This window comes from Ornithorhynchus anatinus, chromosome 3 (genome assembly GCF_004115215.2).
Source record: "Ornithorhynchus anatinus isolate Pmale09 chromosome 3, mOrnAna1.pri.v4, whole genome shotgun sequence".
NCBI lineage: Eukaryota > Metazoa > Chordata > Mammalia > Monotremata > Ornithorhynchidae > Ornithorhynchus > Ornithorhynchus anatinus.
In genome coordinates this window covers 98683943-98705727 of record NC_041730.1, presented here as the reverse complement: position 1 = coordinate 98705727, position 21785 = coordinate 98683943, and the positions used below count along the sequence as shown (strand labels likewise).

The following is a 21785-nucleotide window of genomic DNA, read 5'->3' as shown; positions in this document are numbered from 1 at the left end:
GCTTAACAAATACCAACACTATTATTATTATTATTATTATTATTATTATTATTACAGTACTGCAGATGAGTAAGCACACAATACCTTGTCATTGAACAATACAAGCCTTGTATCTTAAAGATGTTATTCGCTAGACACAGAGTAATGTAGTTGGTAAAGCAGATTGCATTTCAGCATTGGGTCTTTCTTAAAAAAAATGAGAAGAAAGCTGACCTTGAAAATACATGTTAGATATGCAGCATGACCTAGTGGATGGAGCATGGGCCTGGGAGTCAGAAGGACCTGGGTTGTAATCCTGGATCTGCCACCTGTCTGCTGTGTGACCTTGGGCAAGTCACTTCACTTCCCTGTGCCGTAGTTACCTCATCTATAACATGGGGATTAAGACCGTGAGCCCCACGTGGGATATGGACTACATCCAATCTGACTAGTGTGTACCCCAGTGTTCCCCCTCTCAAGATCGCAGCTGGAGAGTTTCCAGTTCTCAACAAGTCTCGGCTCTGGGAGGGAGAGTCAAGCAGAGACATACCCATTCCATTCCTAGCTTGGCCAGTGGCTAGAAAGTGGAAGGCGATCTGCCACAAGTCAAAACTTACCTGAGCTGGCCAGCAGTGGCGAGGGAGAGAGTCGAGGGTGGAGACTCAAGTTTATTGAATGGAAGAAGGCAATGGTAAACCACATCCATATGTTTACAAAGAAAACTCTATGGATACACTACTAGAATGATTGCAGATGAAGGTGGGGCGATCGGGGAGAGATGTGTCCGTGGAGTTGCTACGGGTCAGAGGTGACTTGACGGCGTAAGACAAGTTCCCAGTGTTTAGTAAAGAGCCCAACACATAGTGAGTGCTTAACAAATACCATAAAAATAATTTGGAAATCCTTAGTGAAAGGAATTCTAAGTATACAAGAGTTCTCCATAGTTCGCTATAGCATTCATAACTTAAAGCTCACCTCCTCCAAGAGGCCTTCCCAGGCTGAGCTCCCCTTTTCCCTCTGCTCCCTCTACCCCCACCTTCACCTCTCCGCAGCTAAACCCTCTTCTCCCCTCTTTCCCTCTGTTCCTCCCCCCTCCCGTCCCATCCCCTCAGCACTGTACTCGTCCACTCAACTGTATATATCTTCATTACCCTATTTATTTTGTTAATGAGATGTACATCACCTTTATTCTATTTATTTGCTATTGTTTTAATGATATGATCTTCCCCTTGATTCTATTTATTGCCATAGTTCTTGTCTGTCTGTCTCCCCCAGTTAGACTGTAAGCCCGTCAAAGGGAAGGGACTGTCTCTATCTGTAGCCGATTTGTACATTCCAAGCGTTTAGTACAGTGCTCTGCACATAGTAAGCGCTCAATAAATACTATTGAATGAATGAAAGCCGGTGTTGTTTATGGCGCAACACCTTATTTTCTGCTCTTGATTGTGAATTGGGTTACTGCCTAATAGGCTTCATCAAATATTTTATGCTGAAATGAATTTTTCTTGGTTTAGGATTTTTTTTTCCATTTCCTGTTATTTCACCAGTAATCTCAGCTTCCTGGTCTGAGAAGAGGGGTTTCTAATACAGTCTTTTCATCTTTTAATTACCAGAACAGGCCTAAAGGATCAAAGCTATAGAAATATGAATCTTTCCTAAAAATATGGCATTCAACCAAATGTTATTTCTCCAGAAAAACTGCCATTTAAGGCATCTTTTTCTCAGAAACATATGGACAAAACAGTATCTGTTGATTAGCCTATTAGATTTAAAAACAGATACCGATAGAACTTTGGAAACCGTATTGAAGTTAGCTGAAAGGAATGAGTATAATGCTTTAGAAAGAAAATATTATTCTAACTAGAATTTTTTAAAAGTGAAGTAGTTGTTTTTTTTGGCAGAACCGCTGTAATTAGTCATGCTTAAAAAACTATGTAACTTGAAATATCAACACAAATATTGTTTTATCTGAAAGAAGACACTGAACTTTTTTGGTAACCCTAGAATATTTACTGATATGATTTATTTAACCGTTTTACTTTTGGTTTTTTAGACTGAGAACTTTGGCTCAGCACAACTCTTTAAACCAGATTTTCCCAGTACTTATATTACATTAAGGTACTTTCTGAAGCTGCGTTAACTCATTCATTCCCCTGATGTATAGTATTATTTAGTAAGTTGCCATTCAGAGTTCCAAATAAAAATCTAGTGACATTGAACAGTTAACGCAGGTTCCAAACGCATACAGCTTACAACTCATTTAGGCACTGAGAGACTCTGGGCCTCTACCCCTTGACACGAGCAGTATTCTCAGTTGAAACAATTCTTTCTTGATTTGTCATTTCTTGATATATTAACTGGAATTACCCTCCTCGGCTCCCATCATGTTGCCTGAGAAATCTCTCATCATTAGAATTCATTTTAAACAGTTCGCTCACCCACTATGTCATTGGTGCCCAAAACAATGATAGTTTTCTAACCGGCTTTTCTCCACTCTCTCTTGTTCTCCACTATTCTCTCCTACCCGGCCAAGGTACACAAACTCTCACAGCTCTAAAAACTTTCAAAGCCATCACCAGTTGGCCTTGGAAGCAGCACCATAGAAGAGCCATCAGTGACACTGGGAGCTTTGAATACCTTGCTCTTCCACTGGCCTGTAGCAGTGAGACAGCTTAAGCTCTAGCATGGATGAAATGCTAGTGGTGAAGTAATCTTCTCTGGCCACTTAGTGTGTACATTTCCCACACTAAACTCAACTTTGCACTTTTTGAAAGAAGTCCATATCATTTGGTCACTCAGGGACTAGGTGCAAGACTCTGACTAGCTGTATGTATTCTTTTTAATGAAATGAAGCAAGAAATACTAGAAATGTTATTAATTTGAATTGTGAAAGCATTTCTTGACAAGTAGTCACATTTTCCAGTCACCCAGCATGTTTTTCAGTCGCTCCTGGAGCCAACCTGCTCTTTTCACGAGATGAAATATACAATTTAAAATTATTTCTCCATTTCAATATTTTGTGGAAGTACATTTTTGTTGGAACTTTGTTCTTTCTTACAACGTAGTACCACCTTGCATGAGGAGTGTCCGTTGAAAAGTAGAAGCCATGATTCTTTGTTACGTATGGACTGGATGCTGTAAGATAAGCAGCCATTTTAGTTCATGTTATTGGGCATCCTTATGTTGCATACCAGGTAATGATGGGGAAACGTTCAGAATTACAGTTGGTGTGGAGAGGTAGATAAGCTGAAGATTCTCTAGACTGTAAGTGTAAGCTCTAAGGCGGGGAATGTGTCTACCAACTCCATATTGTACTCCCCCAAGTAAGTAAGTGCTCAATAATACCGATGACTAATTGACTGCTACTCATAATTGACAGGGGCTCTATACAGTCTTTATAACTTTCCCTGTGTAAGGCTGTGCTTGCGGTCACTGGGTGATGCCATTTATTCAGTTTGTCTGCAAGGCAGCCAGGCTTTCCACTGTAGTTCTGCTTTGGGAATATATATGTGTGTGTGTGTGTGTGTGTGTATTCAAACACCTGGCTGGGATGAGATACAGGTGGCAAGGATCCTTGGCCAATATGAAAATTACCTAAAAATCATGGGGTGTCAGCTAATGACCATAACTTACTTTTAAAAATAATAATGTTGGTATTTGTTAAGCACTTACTATGTGCAGAGCACTGTTCTAAGCCCTGGGGTAGACACAGGGGAATCCGGTTGTCCCACGTGGGGCTCACAGTCTTAATCCCCATTTTACAGATGAGGTAACTGAGGCACAGAGAAGTTAAGTGACTTGCCCACAGTCACACAGCTGACAAGTGGCAGAGCCGGGATTCGAACCCATGACCTCTGATTCCAAAGCCCGGGCTCTTTCCACTGAGCCACGCTGCTTCTCTAGCCACGCTGCAAAAGGAAACCTCCAATCCCCAAAAGTATGATTGTTCTCAAACTGCATATATATATATATATATATACACACAAAGGCAAAGGCTTCCTTGCACATGGAAAGGTTCAAAGGGGCTTCTAAGCACCTGGGACCTAGAGAACTGTTCAGCAGCCAGGAGGCAAGTTATTTTGGCAGCACAAGGAGGAGTCAGGGTGGCCTCTCTGTTGCTAGGCTTTGAGCCAAATTAACATCCTGAGCCAGTGGATGCCCATCTAACCCAGCAAGTCTGGGCCTGTTACCTGAACTATAAGGAGATATTTTCCACCTTTTTTGTTCCAAAACACACTGAGGAAACTAATACAGGAGAGACCATGGGTATAGTCTTTCCCACCCTCTGTTGCAGCGGAATGCTTTTGAATGAAAAAATGATAAGCTTTCAAAGTGGAGCCATATGATCACTTGGGATACATATGTCCAATAAAAGTAAACACGAGGGTCCCCAGGATTTAATGATAATAATAAGAATAATTATGGTATTTGTTAAGCGCTTACTATGTGCCAAGTGCTGTTCTAAGCGCTGGAATAGATACAAGGTAGTCAGGTTGTCCCAAGTGGGACTCATAGTCTTAATCCCCATTTACCAGATGAGGTAACTGAGGAGTAGAGAAGTGAAATGACTCACCCAAGGTCACACAGCAGAAAAGTGGTGGAGTCAGGATTAGAACCCATAACCTTCTGACACCCAGCCACTATGCCATGCTGCTCCTTCCATAATAATGGTATTCGTTAAGTGCTTACTTTGTGCCAGGCACTGTACTAAGCGGATACAACCAAATCAGGTTGGACACATTTACCTCAAAATACAGTTTGTGAAACACTGCTCGGTTATTAATAATCAATGATACTTATCGAATGCTTGCCGTGTGCAGAATACGAAGCATTTGGCAGGGTACAATACAGTAGGGTTGATAGACACATTCTCTGCCCCTGAAAAGTTTTCAGTCTAGAAGGGGAAACAGACATTAAAATAAACTATAAATATGTACAAAAGTGCTGTGGTGTTGAGGATGAGGTGACCATCAAGTGCTTAAAGAGTACAGATCCAAGTGCATAGATGATGCAGATGGAATAGGGACAATGTGGGCTTATTCAGGAAGGCCTCTTAGAGGAGATGTGATTTTAATAAGCCTTTGAAGTTGGGAAGAGTGGTAGTCTGTTATATATGAAGGGGCGGGAGTTCCAAGCCTGAGGGAAGATAGGAGCAAGAGGTCGGCGGCAAAGCAGATGAGATCAAGGTACGGTGAGTAGGTTAAAGTTAGAGGAGCGGAGTGTGTGGGTTGACTTATAGTAGGAAATCAGTGAGGTCAATAAAACTTAATGTCGCTGAATTTTTCTGTATTTTTTAGTTTTAGGAATTTCAGGTGAGATTTTAACGCACAGAAAAAGAGCAGAAGATTTTCATCCGCACAAAAGAAATGCATCAGAAAAATAATAATCCAACAGGCTTTTGAGTTCAGCATTCAGTTCTAATTTAGAATCTACTCAGTACAGGGGGTTACTATCGTCATAATTCCGATGAACTTCGACAAGTGTGCTAGTTTAGCGCATAGCAGTATAAAAGAGGCTAAAACCAGAGGGGAAAACAGTGACTTAGTTACCGGCTTTCCAACATTTCCTTGTTCCACTTAAGAAATCCACAACCTGGGGAAGAAAAACCTCGGCAGGTTATAATTATGTGTCTCCCTCAAAAGTATGTGCTTTTCAAAAAGCTCCCAAATAATTTTAATGTATTAAAAGAAAAATACTGTATTGCTAATTACCCTACAGGTGACCAGATCGTAGTTTCCAACTGTTTATCTCAGAGAATAGGCTTGCTAGAGACAAACTACAGGCAAATATTTAAAATATGTCTTTTCTCTCCTTATCAGCGGTGCAAAGTATCATTTGCTGGCACATACTACTTTGACATTGGAAAGCACTGAAGACAGCTTCAGGACACACAGTCTTGCTATTACTGGAAATGGTATGTATGTGACTCCAATAGGCATTGTTGTGGGATCCTCAAGGGGATTTTAATATTTTGGGGGTTGGAATTTTATGATTATGAAATTCCTATGGGTTGTGCAATCCTGTAATACAGAGACCTGGGGACACAACTGAGAATGAAGCTTGTCAGTGAGTTGGTATGTACATGAGTTACTAAAGGAGAATATATGTCATCAGAGATAAGGAATTACATGTAAAACTGGATTGTTGAAAATCGTTACTTTTGATTAGTGGTCTCTAAAGTCTACCCAGTGACAGTGTCAGGACCATGTAGTGCAATATTGCCTTTGGTTCTTATAGCCAGACTAAAGTCTCATGAGATACCTTAATTTTTTATCACAGTTCGTCCCTAAGGTAGGAGGTTGTTTGTGTCTAAGAATTCAAAACACAGACATTAAAGGTTAAGCACAGAGGAAGGGATTGCCTAACTATTTGGAACAACAGAAGTTTGGAACAGACTTTAGCAATATTGTAAGACCTGAGTAAGTAGCAGAAGTTATCTGGGATCCAGAGTGCAAAGACTCTTCATTTATAGAATGAAGATCAACTAATAGTCGAACACCTGACTAGGATGAGGTAAAGAGAAGGCTTGGCTCAGTGGCTCAGTGGAAAAGAGCCCGGGCTTGGGAGTCAGAGGTCGTGCGTTCTAATCCCGGCTCCGCCGCTTGCCAACTGTGTGACTTTGGGCAAGGCACTCAACTTCTTTGGGCCTCAGTTCCCTCATCTGTGAAATGGGGATTAAAACTGTGAGCCCCACGTGGGACAACCTGATCACCTTGTATCCCCCCAGCGCTTAGAACAGTGCTTTGCACATAGTAAGTGCTTAACAAATACCACCATTATTATTATTAAATGTGGAAAGGATCCTTAGCCGTTATGAAAATTACCTATAAATCATGGAATGTCAGCTAATGACCTTAGCTTACTGTTCAAAAGGAAACAGCCTCCACTCCCCAGAAGTGTAATGGTTCTTGAACTGCTTCACCTTTTGGGATTTCATCACAGTATGAAGATAGTTTGATTTGTCATGGTACTAGTCGTAGTGTAGGATTAGTGTAACATCATCTGGACTGATTCTCAGGACTTCCAGCGTTCACGTTCATGACCCCACTGCTAAGTCCCATTCCCCCTCTCATCAGCCCCAAATCAACGTGGCCATTCAAATCACCTCATCATCAGTAGGAAGTGTATCATTTTCATCTCTCTGACCAAAACCTCCTAATCTACCCCCTTACCCATATCCTCACATTCCTCCTATCCGTCTAACAGAGACCTCTGAGTTCTAAGCTCTCTCAATCTGTCTCTGTCCATCGTTTACTTCTGGCTGTATGCTTGTTGTGAGCAGGGAATGTGTCTGTTGATTGTTATGGTGCACTCTCCCAAGCACTTAGTACAAAGCACTACACACAGTAACCACTCAATAAATATGATTAATTGAATGAATATATAATGGTATTTTTAAGTGCTTACTATGTGGCAGGCACTGTATTAAGCAATGGGGTGGATACAAACAAATCGAGTTGGAAACAGTCCCTGTCCCATATGGGGTTTATATTCTCAATCCCCATTTTACAGATGAGGTAACTGAGGCACAAAGAAGTTAAGTGACTTGCCCAAGGATTCACAGCAGTCAAGTGTTGGAGCCAGGATCTGGACCTCCTACCATTCCTCCCCTGTTTTGGGGGGTGGTTTTTTTTGTTCGTTTGGGTGGTTTTTTATGGTATTCAAGAAAGAATAACAAAAATAATGGTGATGGCATTTGTTAAGCCCTTACTATGTGCCAGGCACTGTACTAAGTGCTAGGGTAGATACAAGGTAATTACATTGGAAAACAGACCATGTCCCACTTGGGATTCACATTCTTAATCCCCATTTTACAGCAGAGGTAACTGAGGCACAGAGAAGTTAAGTGACAAGTAGTAGAGCTGGGATTAGAACCCAGGTCCTTCTGACTTCCAGGCCTGTGCTCTATCCATTAGGCGACACTGCTTTTTCTCTCGTTGCTGAAGCTCTCACAGACCGTAGTTATTTTTCCAGATGTTTAACTCCCACCTGAAGCCAAAGTGCCCCTGCTGTCACCATCCCTAATCCATGATCACCTTGCCAGTTGCCTTATTGGTAAAATAGACAAAGGACATGAACTTCACCAAGTCTTACCCTCATCTGCCTGTGGTCTTCACACTCCCACAACCTCTTTCTCCTTCCCAGCTGCTCCTCTTCGAGTCATGGGTTCTAATCCCAGCTCCGCCACTTGTCTGCTCTGTGGCCTTGGGCAAGTCACTTAACTTCTCTGTGCTTCAGTTACCTCATCTGTAAAATGGGGATGAAGTTTGTGAGCCCTTCGTGGGACAGGGACTGTGTCCAACTCCATTTGCTTGTATTCACCCCACCGCTTAGCACAGTGCCTGACACATAGTAAGCACTTAAATACCATAATTTTTGTTACTGTGGTCAAACTCAAACCCCTCCCCCTGTACCCTAGGCCACATCGCCTCCTATCTTTTGCTCCCAGTGCCCTTCCCTTCCTCAAAGACACCTTAACCTCAACCCCTAGACACCTGTAGTATTTATGTATCGTTTTATGCGTTATGCTATTTAAGCATTTATTCATTCAACTGTATTAAGCACTCACCGTATGCAGAGCACTATACTTAGAGCTTGGAAGAGTACACTATAACAGTAAACAGACACATTCCCTGCCCACCAGCTTCCAGTGTCGAGATTCCAGCAGGGCTCAGTGGAAAGAGCATGGACTGGGGAGTCAGAGGTGATGGGTTCAAATGCCGACTCCGCCACGTCAGCTGTGTGACTTCGGGCAAGTCATTTAACTTCTCTGTCTCAGTTACCTCTTCTGTAAAATGGGCATGAAGACTGTGAGCCCCACGTGATTCAAACTGATCACCTTGTATCCTCCCCAGCGCTTAGAACGGTGCTTTGCACATAGTAAGCACTTAAATGCCATCATTATTATTATTATTTCATTTATAGCCCTGATGTCGGTCCAGCACTGCTTGGGGAATCAGGGAACCTGGATTCTGAGTCCCTGAGGGGGAATGCCTTCTTGGGCAGGTCATCAGTGGTGAAGGTTGCTAACTGATGAATCACCAAGGACATTCCATGAGGTAGACAGAGCCAGTAGAAATCCTGAAGAAGTAGGCTAATGTGAGTAGCAGTGTCCACACTGGCTACGAGAGCAACCATCTGCTGGGTTATGATGCTACAGTCCAGCAGCAGCACGATGCTGCGGTCATTTCAGCTCATTCATGAACCTTGGTGTATATTTTGTGAGCTACTATACTTCATCCACCTACTCACTCATTTCATCCTCTTGAGGGGAACAGGAGTAGGAGGAGCAAGAGAGTCCAAATGGTGCCAAGAAAACCTATATCACTATGATCACTTTCTGCATACAAGTTTTTTTATGGTATTTGTTAAGTGCTTTCGATGTGCCAGACACTGTATTAAGCGCTGGGTCAGATAATCAGGTTGGATACAGTTCGTGTCTCATATGGGGGCTCACAATCTTAATCCCCGTTTTACAGATGAGGTAACTGAGGCACAGAGAAATTAAGTGATTTGCCTAAGGTGACACAGCAGACATATGGCAGAGCTGGGAGTAGAACCCAGGTCCTTCTGATTCTCAGGAGAGTAGGTCACACTTCTTACTGGTTGTCTGCCATTCCTGATCAGAGATTCTACATTTGCTCACTCAGTTTTCTGTTCTTTTTCTTCCTATGTGGAAATAATTGTGATTTTTACTTCCGTTGTCTTCTCCCAAGGGCTTTTTGTAGTGCTCAGCATATGGTATGTGCTCAACAGTTCTGTTCATTGGCTAATGAAGTGCAAGTAGGCCTTAATTTGTATGCCTGTACTGAAAATATCAATGTAATAATAACAATAATAGTAGTATTTATTGGACAATGTGTGTCAAGTGTGGTGCTTAGCACTGGGATAGATACATGATACTCGGAGCTCACAGTCTTGGGCATAATGGGGAATGAGTGTTTTATCACCATTTTACAGGAAAGGAAACCCAGCCCAGAGAGGTTGTCTTTTCCAAGGACACACAGCTGCCAAGTGATGGAGCAAAGATTAGAACTCACGGTAGCTAATTTCCAGTCTCTTGCTCTTTCCACTAGGCTATGCTAGACTTAGCTTGCTAGTCTGTAAACTCTTTGTGGGTAGGAAATGTGTCTACCAACTCAGTAGTATCGTACCCTCCTAAGTGCATATTACAGTGCTCTACACACAATAAGTGCTCAGTAAATACCATCGATGAATTGATAGAGGGGGAATTCAGACATTAAATTACAGATGGGTGAAATAGCAGCATATAAGGATATGTACGTATATTCTGTGGGGTGAATATCAAGTGCTTAAAGGGGGCAAATTCAAGTGCATAGGAGATGCTAAAGGGAAGCGGAATAGGGGAAATGAGGACTTAGGGAAGACCTCTTGGGGATGTGATTTTTGTAGGGCTTTGAAGGTGGGGAGAGTTGTTGTCTGTCAGACATGAATGGGGAGGGTGTTCCAGGCCAAAGGGAGGATGAGGACACGGGCAAGAAAGATGGCCAGAAAGATGAGATTGAGGTACGGTGAGTAGGTTGGCATTAGAGGAATGAAATGTGCGGTCTGGTTTGTAGTAAGAGATCAGCGAGGTGAGGTAGGATGTCGGGGGAGCTGATTGAGTGCCTTAAAGCCGGTGGTAAGGAATTTTTGTTTAATGGGGAGGTGGAAGGAGTCTTTTGAGGGTTGGGAAGAAATTTTTCTTTTAGAAAAGTGATCCAGGCAACAAAGTGAACTATGGACTGGAGAAGGGAGCGACAGGGGGCTGGGAGGTAAGCGAGGAGGCTGATTCAGTAGTTAAGGTGGGTGATCATTTATTTATTGAAGAGGACTACACTCAGTACTTGGGAGAGTACAGTATAACAGAGTTGGTAGACATATTCCTTGCCTACAAAGAGCTTACAGTCTATAGGGGGGGACAAGCATTAATAAAAATAAATTATGAATATGTACATAAGTTCTGTGGGTCTGTGGGAGGGGTGAATAAAGGCTGCAAACCCAAGTGCTTAGGACAGAAAGGAGTGGGAGAAGATATCAGGAATGTCATAAATAAAGTTCGAATCCCAGCTCCGCCACTTGTCGGCTGTGTGACTGTGGGCAAGTCACAACTTCTCTGTGCCTCAGTTACCTCATCTGTAAAATGGGGATGAAGACTGTGAGCCCCACGCGGGACAACCTGATTCCCTTGTGTCTACCCCAGCGCTTAGAACAGTGCTCGGCACATAGTAAGCGCTTAACAAATACCAACATTATTATTATTATTATAAATGTTTGAGTCAGCATGGTAGAACTTCAGATGTTGAAGAAGGGGTGGATTCAAACATCCTTCTGTCTCATCCAGCAAGCGTTCATTTGAGTTGTGCATTAAAGTATCTAATCTTGATAAAAATGAAATAAAAAGTAAATGAGTGTACCAAAGTCTAAAAGTGATATTTAAATCTACTAACAAAGAGTTTTACTAAAATGGCCATCGTAACCTGGGAGAATTTATGCAAATACAATGTTGTAACTATTTCCTTATTTCTCTCTCTCTCTTTTTTTTTAAATAGAGGAATCTTCATTTTGGCTTCCCTTGTATGGCAACATGTGCTGCCGATTAGTTGCTCAGCCAGCTTGCATGGCTGAGGATGTGTTCAAAGGATTTCTTAACCAGCAGGTTTGAATGCTTTAAAAATATTTCTGTAGATTTGTTTTTAGAGTGAAAGAAAATCTGCCCCCCAAATCGCCATACATTGCCTCCATTACTTAAGACAGATTAAAGCAGTGACAAGTGTTTCATAGCGTGAGATGAAAATTCTTTTTAAAAATAATAATGTATATTTTCCTAACGAATTTAATAATAAATTTCAGAAAGTAAACACTGAAAAGTCAGTCATCTCTTGTCTAATTTTAGTCAGTCCGGTTGTCAACCGACCAAACTGTCATCTTGCCCTAATTCTGGTCCTTGTTTGAGCCTTTTGGATATATGTTTAGTTATTTGGGCTATGGGGGTCTTTTATTAATATTGATGACTAGTTCAGGCACAGATTTATCACGTACCTTCTAAAGGTGAACAGACAGAGAAATAGGTTATGAGGCACTTAAGAGTTTTGAAGCTACAGAACGATGGGGTCGGCTTCGGTTGAACAAAGACTCATATTGGAGGATGACAGAGAACAAAATACTCATTTAAAAATAATTCATTCCCTCTTTCCATGCTTGTGGTTCAGGGCTCTGCTAAGGTTCCAACCTTCCCTTGCATCTATCCAATCGGTATCTGGTCAGGACTAGCGGTATCGGGAATACACAGTCTTTCAGCTGCTGCTGCTCGTCTCGTCAGGGCTACCGTTGGAGAACATTCCCCATTTTCACTGCTGTTGCTCCTGGGGCAGCAGGGGGAGCTCAGACATATCAGTTATTTGAAGCGGCCAGCCTCCATTCCTCCACATCAGAACCCTGCTCTGACAGAGATGAAGATGCTGAATGCTCTTCACCTTCCCTGTCTGGCCGGCCTTAACGTGGCACCTTTCAAGTCTTCCGGGCTCCCGGAACTACCCTCGTGCTTTCTACTGCTGCTTTTTGTTCATCTACCACCATGTTATGTGGCTATTGCCCTTTATTTAGAAGTAGCTAATTGAGAGCCGTAATGAAGCGCTAGGATTTTCTTTGTGGAAAGAATTCAATAAGAAAATTTGCATTCCTATCAAGGCTCATATTTCAGTATTCTGAGTGGAACTGAACATCGCTGAGAGCTCTTATTTGACTAATTTTTCCATGATGGATTATAATGTGTTCCCAACACTCAATAATTTAAATAGACTACACTTCACTCATTAAAAGATCTTCTGGAACAATGCATTGATTGATTACTATCTCACGTGTCTAGTAGTTTTTTGGTCACTATTGCCTGCTCTGTAGTTTCTCGATTACTTTGAGAATTAACTTCAGTCCATGACAACTTATTTACCGTGTAATATAAGAAGTTCATTTACTCCGTTAGTACTTGGGTTGCTCATTAGCAATTCATAGAGAATTTCTGCTTGCAGGGAATTTCTAGGTGATTCTGCAATGTTATTTAAATTCTAAGAATAATTTAATTAGATGCCCACTTGAAATTTTGACATTTTGTGTAAGAGCTAATGTTAGAGTGTTAAGAAATAGCAATTTTAAAATTGGTAATTTACTGGATTTTTTTTTTCTTAGCAAACTGTGGGAAGCCTGATTAGCTGGAAGAGGTTATACTGTGTACTGAGAGGTGGGAAACTCTCTTGTTATTACACTCCAGAAGAAATTGAAGCTAAAGTGGAACCAGCTTTGGTAGTTTCCATTAACAAGGTAAAATATAATACTGTTTTACAAATAAGAAATCCAGACACTTGCAGAGGATTCCTCTTATTTTTTTTACGTTGGCTTAATACCGTGCTTGCTTTAGCTTACTGATCACTTGGGAGAGTAGCATGGTGCAGTGGATAGAGCACAGGCCTGGGAGTCGGAAGGTCAAGGGCTCTAATCCTGGGTCTGCCGTTTGTCTGCTGTGTGACCTTGGGCAAGTCACTTCACTTCCTCTGTGCCTCGGTTACTTCATCTGTAAAATGGGGATTGAGACTTTGAGCCCCATGTGGGAATATGTCCAACCCGATTTGCTTCTATCTGTCCTAGCGATTCGTATAGTGCCTGTCACAGAGTAAGCGCTTAACAAATGCCATTAATATTGTTATTATTATTATGGCTGGGATCCAGTTGGGAAGAGGAAAGTTTAGTGTCTTGCACACAAAAGGTGCTCATTAAATAGCCAACTTATTGATTTCTTGGGTTGTTTTTTCAACCATTCCAGCTCTCAATTATTCAGAGAAGAAATATCTTGCATCTTTCAGTGAATCAAACTGGTAATTTGCATTTTGTGCTGCTCCAGTTGCATCTCTGCTGTAGCATAAAATCTTATGAAGTTGTGCATCGCTAGTGCTTGTAAAATACCTGTTCTCCCACTTCCCTAAACTGCGAGCTCCTGTTGGGACAGGGAATGCATCCAAACTAATTATCCAGTATCTACCCCAGAGCTTACCGCCGTACTTGGTACTTAAAAAATACCATCATTACTGTTATTATTGTTATAGTTTAAAATCCCAAGAAGTTATATTTGGGTTCAACCATTTTGGGGCTAGCTATAGAAACTTGCTGTAATTCTTTGTCTAGATAATGGAGATTGAGAACTGATTAGGAATGCAGATTTGTTCTTCTCAACCTACTGTTCCAGTTAACTCTCCTTATAGTGAGAGCATAAGGGAAAGAAGATGGTCGATTATCTATTTTAATTCCTGGTAATCCAAGGTGTTTATAAGGACCTTAGGTATCTATGCGCCTGCTTATTGCTCAAAAAGTACTTATTGACCGACTGCTTTTCACTCTCGTCCAGTTTCTCTACATTCCCATTTTTTCTTTTTCTGTAGACAGGCATGCCTCTCAGATACCTTTGTTCTCTTTGCAATTGCTTTGATACCTGGAAAATCCCCATTTCTCATTCACTAGGCTACCTCCTGCCTCTCATTCTTAATCTTTTTCTGATGCCTCACGTGGGTTTGAGAGCGGTAATCCCCCTCCTCCAAACATCATTGTTAAACGGTTGGTTCAACCTAATAGCTCATAAAAAATAGTTTTATTTCAAAACCAAAAGGGAAAAAAACAGAATCCCTGTCCATTGTTTTATTTCAGATTTTAAATTCTTATAGTTCAGGGACTACTGGCCTTTTCTTAATTGCACCTAGCATATCAGGGGCATGATACAAGTCCATCAGCAGGATTTGAGATTCATTTTAGGGTGGAAAATCCCAGAAAAGAATTTAATTCTAAACATAGCTAAGAAATTGCTATATCATTAAAACTCCCAGAGGGGAAAAAAAACTGGGTTATAGTTCCATCTAAGATTTTCCCTCTTCGGGGTTTTAAAGTTGTTTTGGGAAAGGAATGTTTAATGTTGTTAATAGCTAGCTACTTAGAAAAATCAAAACAACAAACTGATCTTTCCTACCTTTGGTTTTTTTTTAAATATTACTTTTTATAAAGTATGTGAAATCACACATTTTTGTAGTTGCAAAGTTTCATTTAGAACAGACAACATTGTTATTTTAGTCACCAAGTTTGATCTCTCACCATAATTCTTGTTCTTCTTCCTAATAGTGTTTCCTGTAAAGCTAAGTCAGTTCATTAATTTTCACAGAAGCCATCTGTGGAAAGAGTCACATTAAGAAAAAAAAAAACCCACAAGCTATTCCCTTCTTCTCAATTCGAATTTGAATGGCTGATTAACTTCAAAGGCTTTGCTTCAACTTCAAAAAAACTTTAGTGCTAACATTGTTGAGTAAGACATTCCCACTAACACATACTTAACTGGAGTCATAAAATCTCCTTTACATTGTAGAAAACATTCTTCCTATCAACTATTTTTCTAAGCTAAAAGATAAAGGCCATAAGTGTTTTTGTGATTTAATAAAGTTGTAATAAACTAGGTTAACAAGGCTAAGTCTCAGAGATGCTTTTGAAAGGTGAGTTTAAAGCAATTTAACAAATATAAAAGTGTATTATATTCTTTGGGATAAAAAAAGCGACTGGAACTTTGTTACTCACCTTGATGTTATCAGAAAGAAGAATTTTAAAACAATTATTAGACTAAGGAGTTGCCCGAAGGTAGATAGAATCTCTAGTTATGCAGTGTGTGTATTTTGAACATTTTAGCCTAATGGGTTAGGGGAAGTTAGGATTACTTTAGAATCATTGTTTAAAAGTTTATTTCTAAGCTAATTACAACATGTAAACTGCCAAGCTTGAGAATGCAATGAGGGAAGCTGCAGTCAGCATATGCTAACAAACCACTGGGAAATATCCAGCTCAGCAGGCCTCAAGTATCATCAAGAGTCTTTGAGAACTACTCTTTGCAGGTAATTTTGCTCTTGAGGCACTGCGGAAGGAGTCTTGCAGATGATTATCAGTAAATAGCATCTATTGAGCTCTTACTGTATGCGTAACACTGCATTAAGCACTTGGGAGAGTACTATACAACAGGAAGCAGCATGGCTCAGTGGAAAGAGCACGGGCTTGGGAGTCAGAGGTCATGGGTTCGAATCCTGACTCTGCCACTTGTCAGCTGTGTGACTGTGGGCAAGTCACTTCACTTCTCTGTGCCTCAGTTACCTCATCTGTAAAATGGGGGTTAAGACTGTGAGCCTCACGTGGGACAACCTGATTCAACTTGATTACCCTGTATCTCTCCCAGCGCTTAGAACAGTGCTCTGCACATAGTAAGCGCTTAACAAATACGATTATTATTATTATTATTATTAATTGGTAGACGTAATCAACCTATCATTGGCATTTGTTGAGCGTTTACTATGTTTAGAACTCTGTACTAAGTACTTGGGAGAGTATACTACAATAGAATTAGCAGACATGTTCCTTGCCTATAATGAGCTTACAGTCTAGAGCGGGAAGTGGGCAGATCTAGTTTCTTTCCTTGTGCCTCTTCTAGTGGACTCAGTCATTGGCATATAGTGAGCGCTTACTGTGTGCATAGCACTGTATTAAGCGCTCAGGAAAGTACGGTACAGCACAGTTGGTAGACATAATCCCTGTCCACAAGAAGTTTACAGTCTCCAAGGGAAGACAGACAATAAAATAGATTAGGGTTAGGAGAAATGGTGAGTATCAAATTGTTTAAGTGCATAGACGACATAGAGAGGTTGGCAGATAGAAAGGGAAGCATCATGGCCTAATGGATTGACCACAGGCCTGGGAGTCAGAAGGATCTGAGTCTAATCCCAGCTCTGCCACCTGTCTGCTGTATGACCTTGGGCAAATCACTTCACTTCTCTGCATTGCCTCATCTCTAAAATGGGAATTGAGACTATGAGCCCCATGTGGGACATGGACTCTGTCCCACCCGAATAGCTTGTATCTACCCCAGTGCTTAGTACGGTGCTTGGCACATAGCAACTGCTTAAACAAATACCATTAAAAATAATGATAATAATAATAATAATAACATTGGTAAGGGAAGCAGCACTTAACTTATTTATGCCTCAATTACCTCATCTGTAAAATGGGGATTAAGACTGGAAGACATATGTCAGATAGGGACTGTTTAACTCAGTTACCTCATATCTACCCCAATGCTTATAACAGTGCCTGGCACATAAACGCTTAACAAATTATTATTATGATGATTATTATTAGATATGAGCCCTGCCCACAGGGACCCTACAGCGGTCTGACGATAGGAGTCAAAGAACTATTCCTTCTGTTTAGAATTACTGTTTCTCTCAGATCTAATTTGTCTTTCTCCCAGTTTTGGTACATATTGTCCTTCCCCTAATTGAAAGAAATGCCATGAAAAAGCCATTTGGAAGGGAAGTAACATATTGCCTAGGTGAACTTGCTATTTCCTCAGCTTTTTTGATGGGAGGAACCAAACCCCGTATTGGTCAAAGGAATGTACCAGCCCTCTCAAGTGACCTGACCCCTCTCCTCTCTTATATACCATTTTCATTTGAACTGGCCTTCTCTGAGCAACAACGAAACCGTATGAGTTTGTGATAAAACATATAAATTGATTTAAATGGCATATCCTGCATTTCATTTGCACCTTTGTTTAACCTTGTCAAATGCTAAACTTTTTTTGCTAGTATCTATGGTTACCTAAATTAATGGCATGTATAGAACTTACACATTACTACATTTCATACTTTCTAAGGCAGAAACATTTAAATGAGCAAATTCACTGGAATTGCTACAGAATTGTTTTCATATGAAGTGTTATTATAATGTTTTATGTAAATGTGCAGCCTCAACTACAAAATCACTTTTTATTCTTTAAAAACTACATTACGTTTAAGCGAGTAATATCAAATTTAGACATTTTGGATTGTGCATATTAAATATGCATATTAAATATCCAAAATAAGTTTGGATTAAAACAAACCTAGAGAAGGAAAAGGTAGCACACTCTTTTTGTCATAGCAAGCACCAAATGTTACTCCAACCATGTGTTTACCCTGGCAGGTTGAAAAAAATTCATGGAATCTTCCTGTCTTAATAGTTCTAAGTGGGTCAATCAATGGTATTTACTGACTGCTTACTTGGTGCAGAGCATTTGGGAGTTGAAGCTGGTAGAATGGTCCCTTCCCACAAGGAGCTTATCAATCGCTCATGCATTGAGTACTTACTCTGTGCAGAGCACTGTACTGAGTGCATGGGGAAGTTCAGTAAACTAATAATACTAGTAATTGGGTATTTAAGTGTTCACTATGTTCCTGGCACTGTACTAAGAGCTGGGGTGGATACGAACAAATTGGGTTGGACACAGTTCCCTATCCCACATGGGGCTCACAGTACTAATGCCCATTTTACAGATGAAGTAACTGAAGACCGCAGAAATGAAGTGACTATCCACTAGGCTATGCTGCTTCTCAAAAGAAACATTCCTTGCCCACAACAAGTTTACAGTATAGAGATATGCTTACATATGGCGTAATTTTCCCAAGTGCTCAGTACAGTGCTCTTCACACAGTAAGTGCCCAATAGCCAGCTAATTATGTGGGGATTTGTGCCTGGAATTTTTAGTTGGAATGTATTATTCCTATTATGGTATTTGTTAAGCTCTTACTGTATGCCGAGCATTCTTCTAAGAGCTGGGGTAGATACAAGGTAATCAGGTTGTCCCACTTGGGACTCACAGTCTTAATCCCCATTTTACAGATGAGGTAACTGAGGCACAGAGAAGTGAAGTGGCTTGCCCAGGGTCACAAAGCAGACAAGTGGCAGAGCCAGGATTAGAACCCATGCCCTCTGACTCCTAAGCTCATGCTCTTTCCACTGAGCCACGATGCTTCTATATTTAATTTAGCGTAGGGGGTGAATTTGATAGGTTGCATCACACACTGATTGTTTTTTGTGTCGAATTTGCAGTTCAAAGACTGTAAGCTAGTTGTGGGTAGGGAATGTGTCTGTTTATTGCTAAACTGTACTCTCCCAAGAGCTTAGCAGAGTGCTTTGCACACAGCATGTGCTCAGTAAATACGACTGAATGAATGAACGTAACCTTTTTAACTCAGGACTCTGCCAAGATGACAGGTACTCACAATGTATGGGTTTCTAAGAGATTTGGTCTTTGGAGAATATCTTATGGCTGCCATGAGTGGCGATGTGGAGAAGAAACATGGCTTGGAGATGGAAATCCAAGAAATGCTCTCCGTTTATCAGGTGGATGTGTCGACATCAGGGTATTAGCCTCAGTGGCGGGACCAGTGGTGACTGGCTCCCACAAGGTCGGTGGCGCGTATCTGCGCATTCCCTATCAGCATTAATTTTGCACTTAGCATTAGACTTTCCCCATGCAGATCTGGGTCAAGATAAAAGTTTTGAACAGGCTGGATTTGGGAAGACCAAAGTTCCTTCTTGGCTCAAGTCCAGCCTGAACCTATGAACACCTTTATTGCTATTGTTCTTGTCTGTCCGTCTTCCCCGATTAGACTGTAAGCCGGTCAAAGGGCAGGGACTGTCTCTGTTACCGATTTGTACATTCCAAGTGCTTAGTACAGTGCTGTGCACGTAGTAAGCGCTCAATAAATACTATTGAATACTATCGAAGTCCCACCGGCATCTCAGATTTAACATGTCCAAAAGAGAGCTCCTTATCTTCCCACCCAAACCCTGTCCACCCCCTGACTTTCCCATCACTGTAGATAACCCCACCATCGTCACTGTCTCACAAGCCCATAACTTTGGCCTTATCTTCAACTTTTCTCTCTTATTCAACCCACTAATTCAGTCTGTTACCAAATCCCATTGGTTCAACTTTCACAACGTCACTAAAATCTTCCCCTTTCCTCTCCATCCAAACTACTACCATGTTATTCCAAGGATTTATCCTATCCCGCCTTGAGTACTGCATCAGCCTCCTTTCTGACTTCCTTGCCTCGTGTCTCTCCCCACTTCAATTGATACTTCAGTCTACTGCCCAGATTGTTTTTCTTCAAAACTGTTCAGTTCATGATACCATGAGCTATAAAACACTCAATCACCTTGCCCCCTCCTACCTGTCTTCCCTCATTTCCTAGTAGTACCCAACCCGCACACTTCACGCTAATCCCAACCTACTCACTGTACCTCGATCTTGTCTATCTTGCTGCTGACCTCTCACCCACATTCCGCCTCTGGCCTGGGACACCCTTCCTTATCATATCTGATAAGTGATCATTCTCCCCAGCTTCAAAGCCTTATTAAAAACACATCTCCTCCAAGAAGCCTTCCCTGACTAAGCCCTCGTTTCCTCTTCTCTCACTCCCTCCATGTCCCCTTGCAGTCAGATTTGCACCCTTTATTCACCCCTACCTCAGCCCCACTCCACTTCTATTCAGATATGTAATTTATTTATAGTAATGTCTCTCTCCCCCTCTAGACTGTAAGGTCGTGGGCACGGAATGTGCATACAACTCTGCTGTAATTTTCTCTCCCGGGTGCTTAATACAGTCCATTGTCTGAGCTTTTGCTTCCTTGCATCTGTCCACCCTATTTACGATCTCCCCATTTCAGCTTACCTTAAAATAACTGTGCCGTTGACCTGCTGCCATTGATTCCTTTCACATCTCCCACCCAGCAAAATGCACCAGTGAATCAGTTGCATTCCAGGTCCTTAATGTTCTTAACCCTGACTTGGCATTCAGTGAATTGCACTGTCCGGGCCATTCTTCTTCCATTTCGAAGAACTGCATTTCTGATGGGTCTACTTTAGAGGTTAGACCAGGAGTCTCCGATAAGTCCCAGTCTAAATGCCCGTTAAGACGATTGGACACTACCGTTGCTTTAGAGTCTTTCATCTGGGTCAGAAACATGAAGCCAGGCCAATGGTAAACTCTTTATGCGTTCAGCGAATGGTGCATGGGCCTATCTGATTTATGTTTCTCCCTCATTCCCTATCCTCGCATCCCTAGGGAGTATTCAACCTTAGTAGTTGCATTCGGTCTTGGGTGTTCCCTGTGGATCCTTTTCAGCCTGTTGCATTTGCTAGGCGCTTTGCTGCTTAATAACTTCAGCCTTCCTCTTGCCGATCGTAAGTACGCCGCACTTCGCTGGTGGCATAAAGCCGTTCCTAATCAACTGCCAGTCATAGTGTGTGTGCGCTTGTAGAAAATCATCCTAATCTTATCAGTGATATTTATGGAGTGCTGACTCTTTACAGAGCATTGTATCAGTGGCTACCAGTTCTTTATGAATAATTCGAAGACTTTTAGTGATGCTCTTGGCATGTTAGGTCACAAAAGTTTTCCAAATGAGTAAAATTGTATTCTACTGCTAGCTTCCAAATTTCTTGTTACTTCCTGGAGCCTAGCTGCCTCAGGTTGAAAATTTTATTCTAGTGTCTGTCTCCCCCTGCCCGTAGTAGGGATCATTTCTATCAACTATTTTGTGTTGTACTTTCTCAACCACTTAGAACAGTACTTACATAGTAAGTGCTCAACAAATGCCACTGATATATTGATAACAAGGCTGGCCTATAATACATATTTTAATTGTTGGCATCAAATAAGACTCCCCAATTCTGCCACAACTTGCCCTATCATTGTGGAGTAATCTTAGGATCTTAATAAACTCTGCAGGGCAACCGAATGTTTTAGAAGTTGCTAGAGCCATGGTCTATTTACAATGTCAAATGTGTTTGTGAGATCTTCACCCCACCATCAGCCCCATAGCACTTTTGTACACATCCATAATTTGTTTATATTAATATTTGTCTCCCCCTCTAGATTGTAAGCTGCTTGTGGACAGGGAATGCGTCT

The 21785-nt window shown here is 41.3% G+C and overlaps 1 protein-coding gene across 1 annotated transcript in view; it reads left to right on the top strand.

Annotated features, from left to right (window-relative positions):
* Window positions 1–21785, top strand: part of RTKN2 (rhotekin 2) — a 90513-nt gene that overhangs the window by 50788 nt on the left and 17940 nt on the right. Inside the window, exons 7-9 of the mRNA XM_029061695.2 lie at window positions 5799–5893; window positions 11532–11638; window positions 13165–13296. Coding sequence (XP_028917528.1) covers window positions 5799–5893; window positions 11532–11638; window positions 13165–13296 — 334 coding nt within the window. The remainder of the gene's footprint in view (window positions 1–5798; window positions 5894–11531; window positions 11639–13164; window positions 13297–21785) is intronic.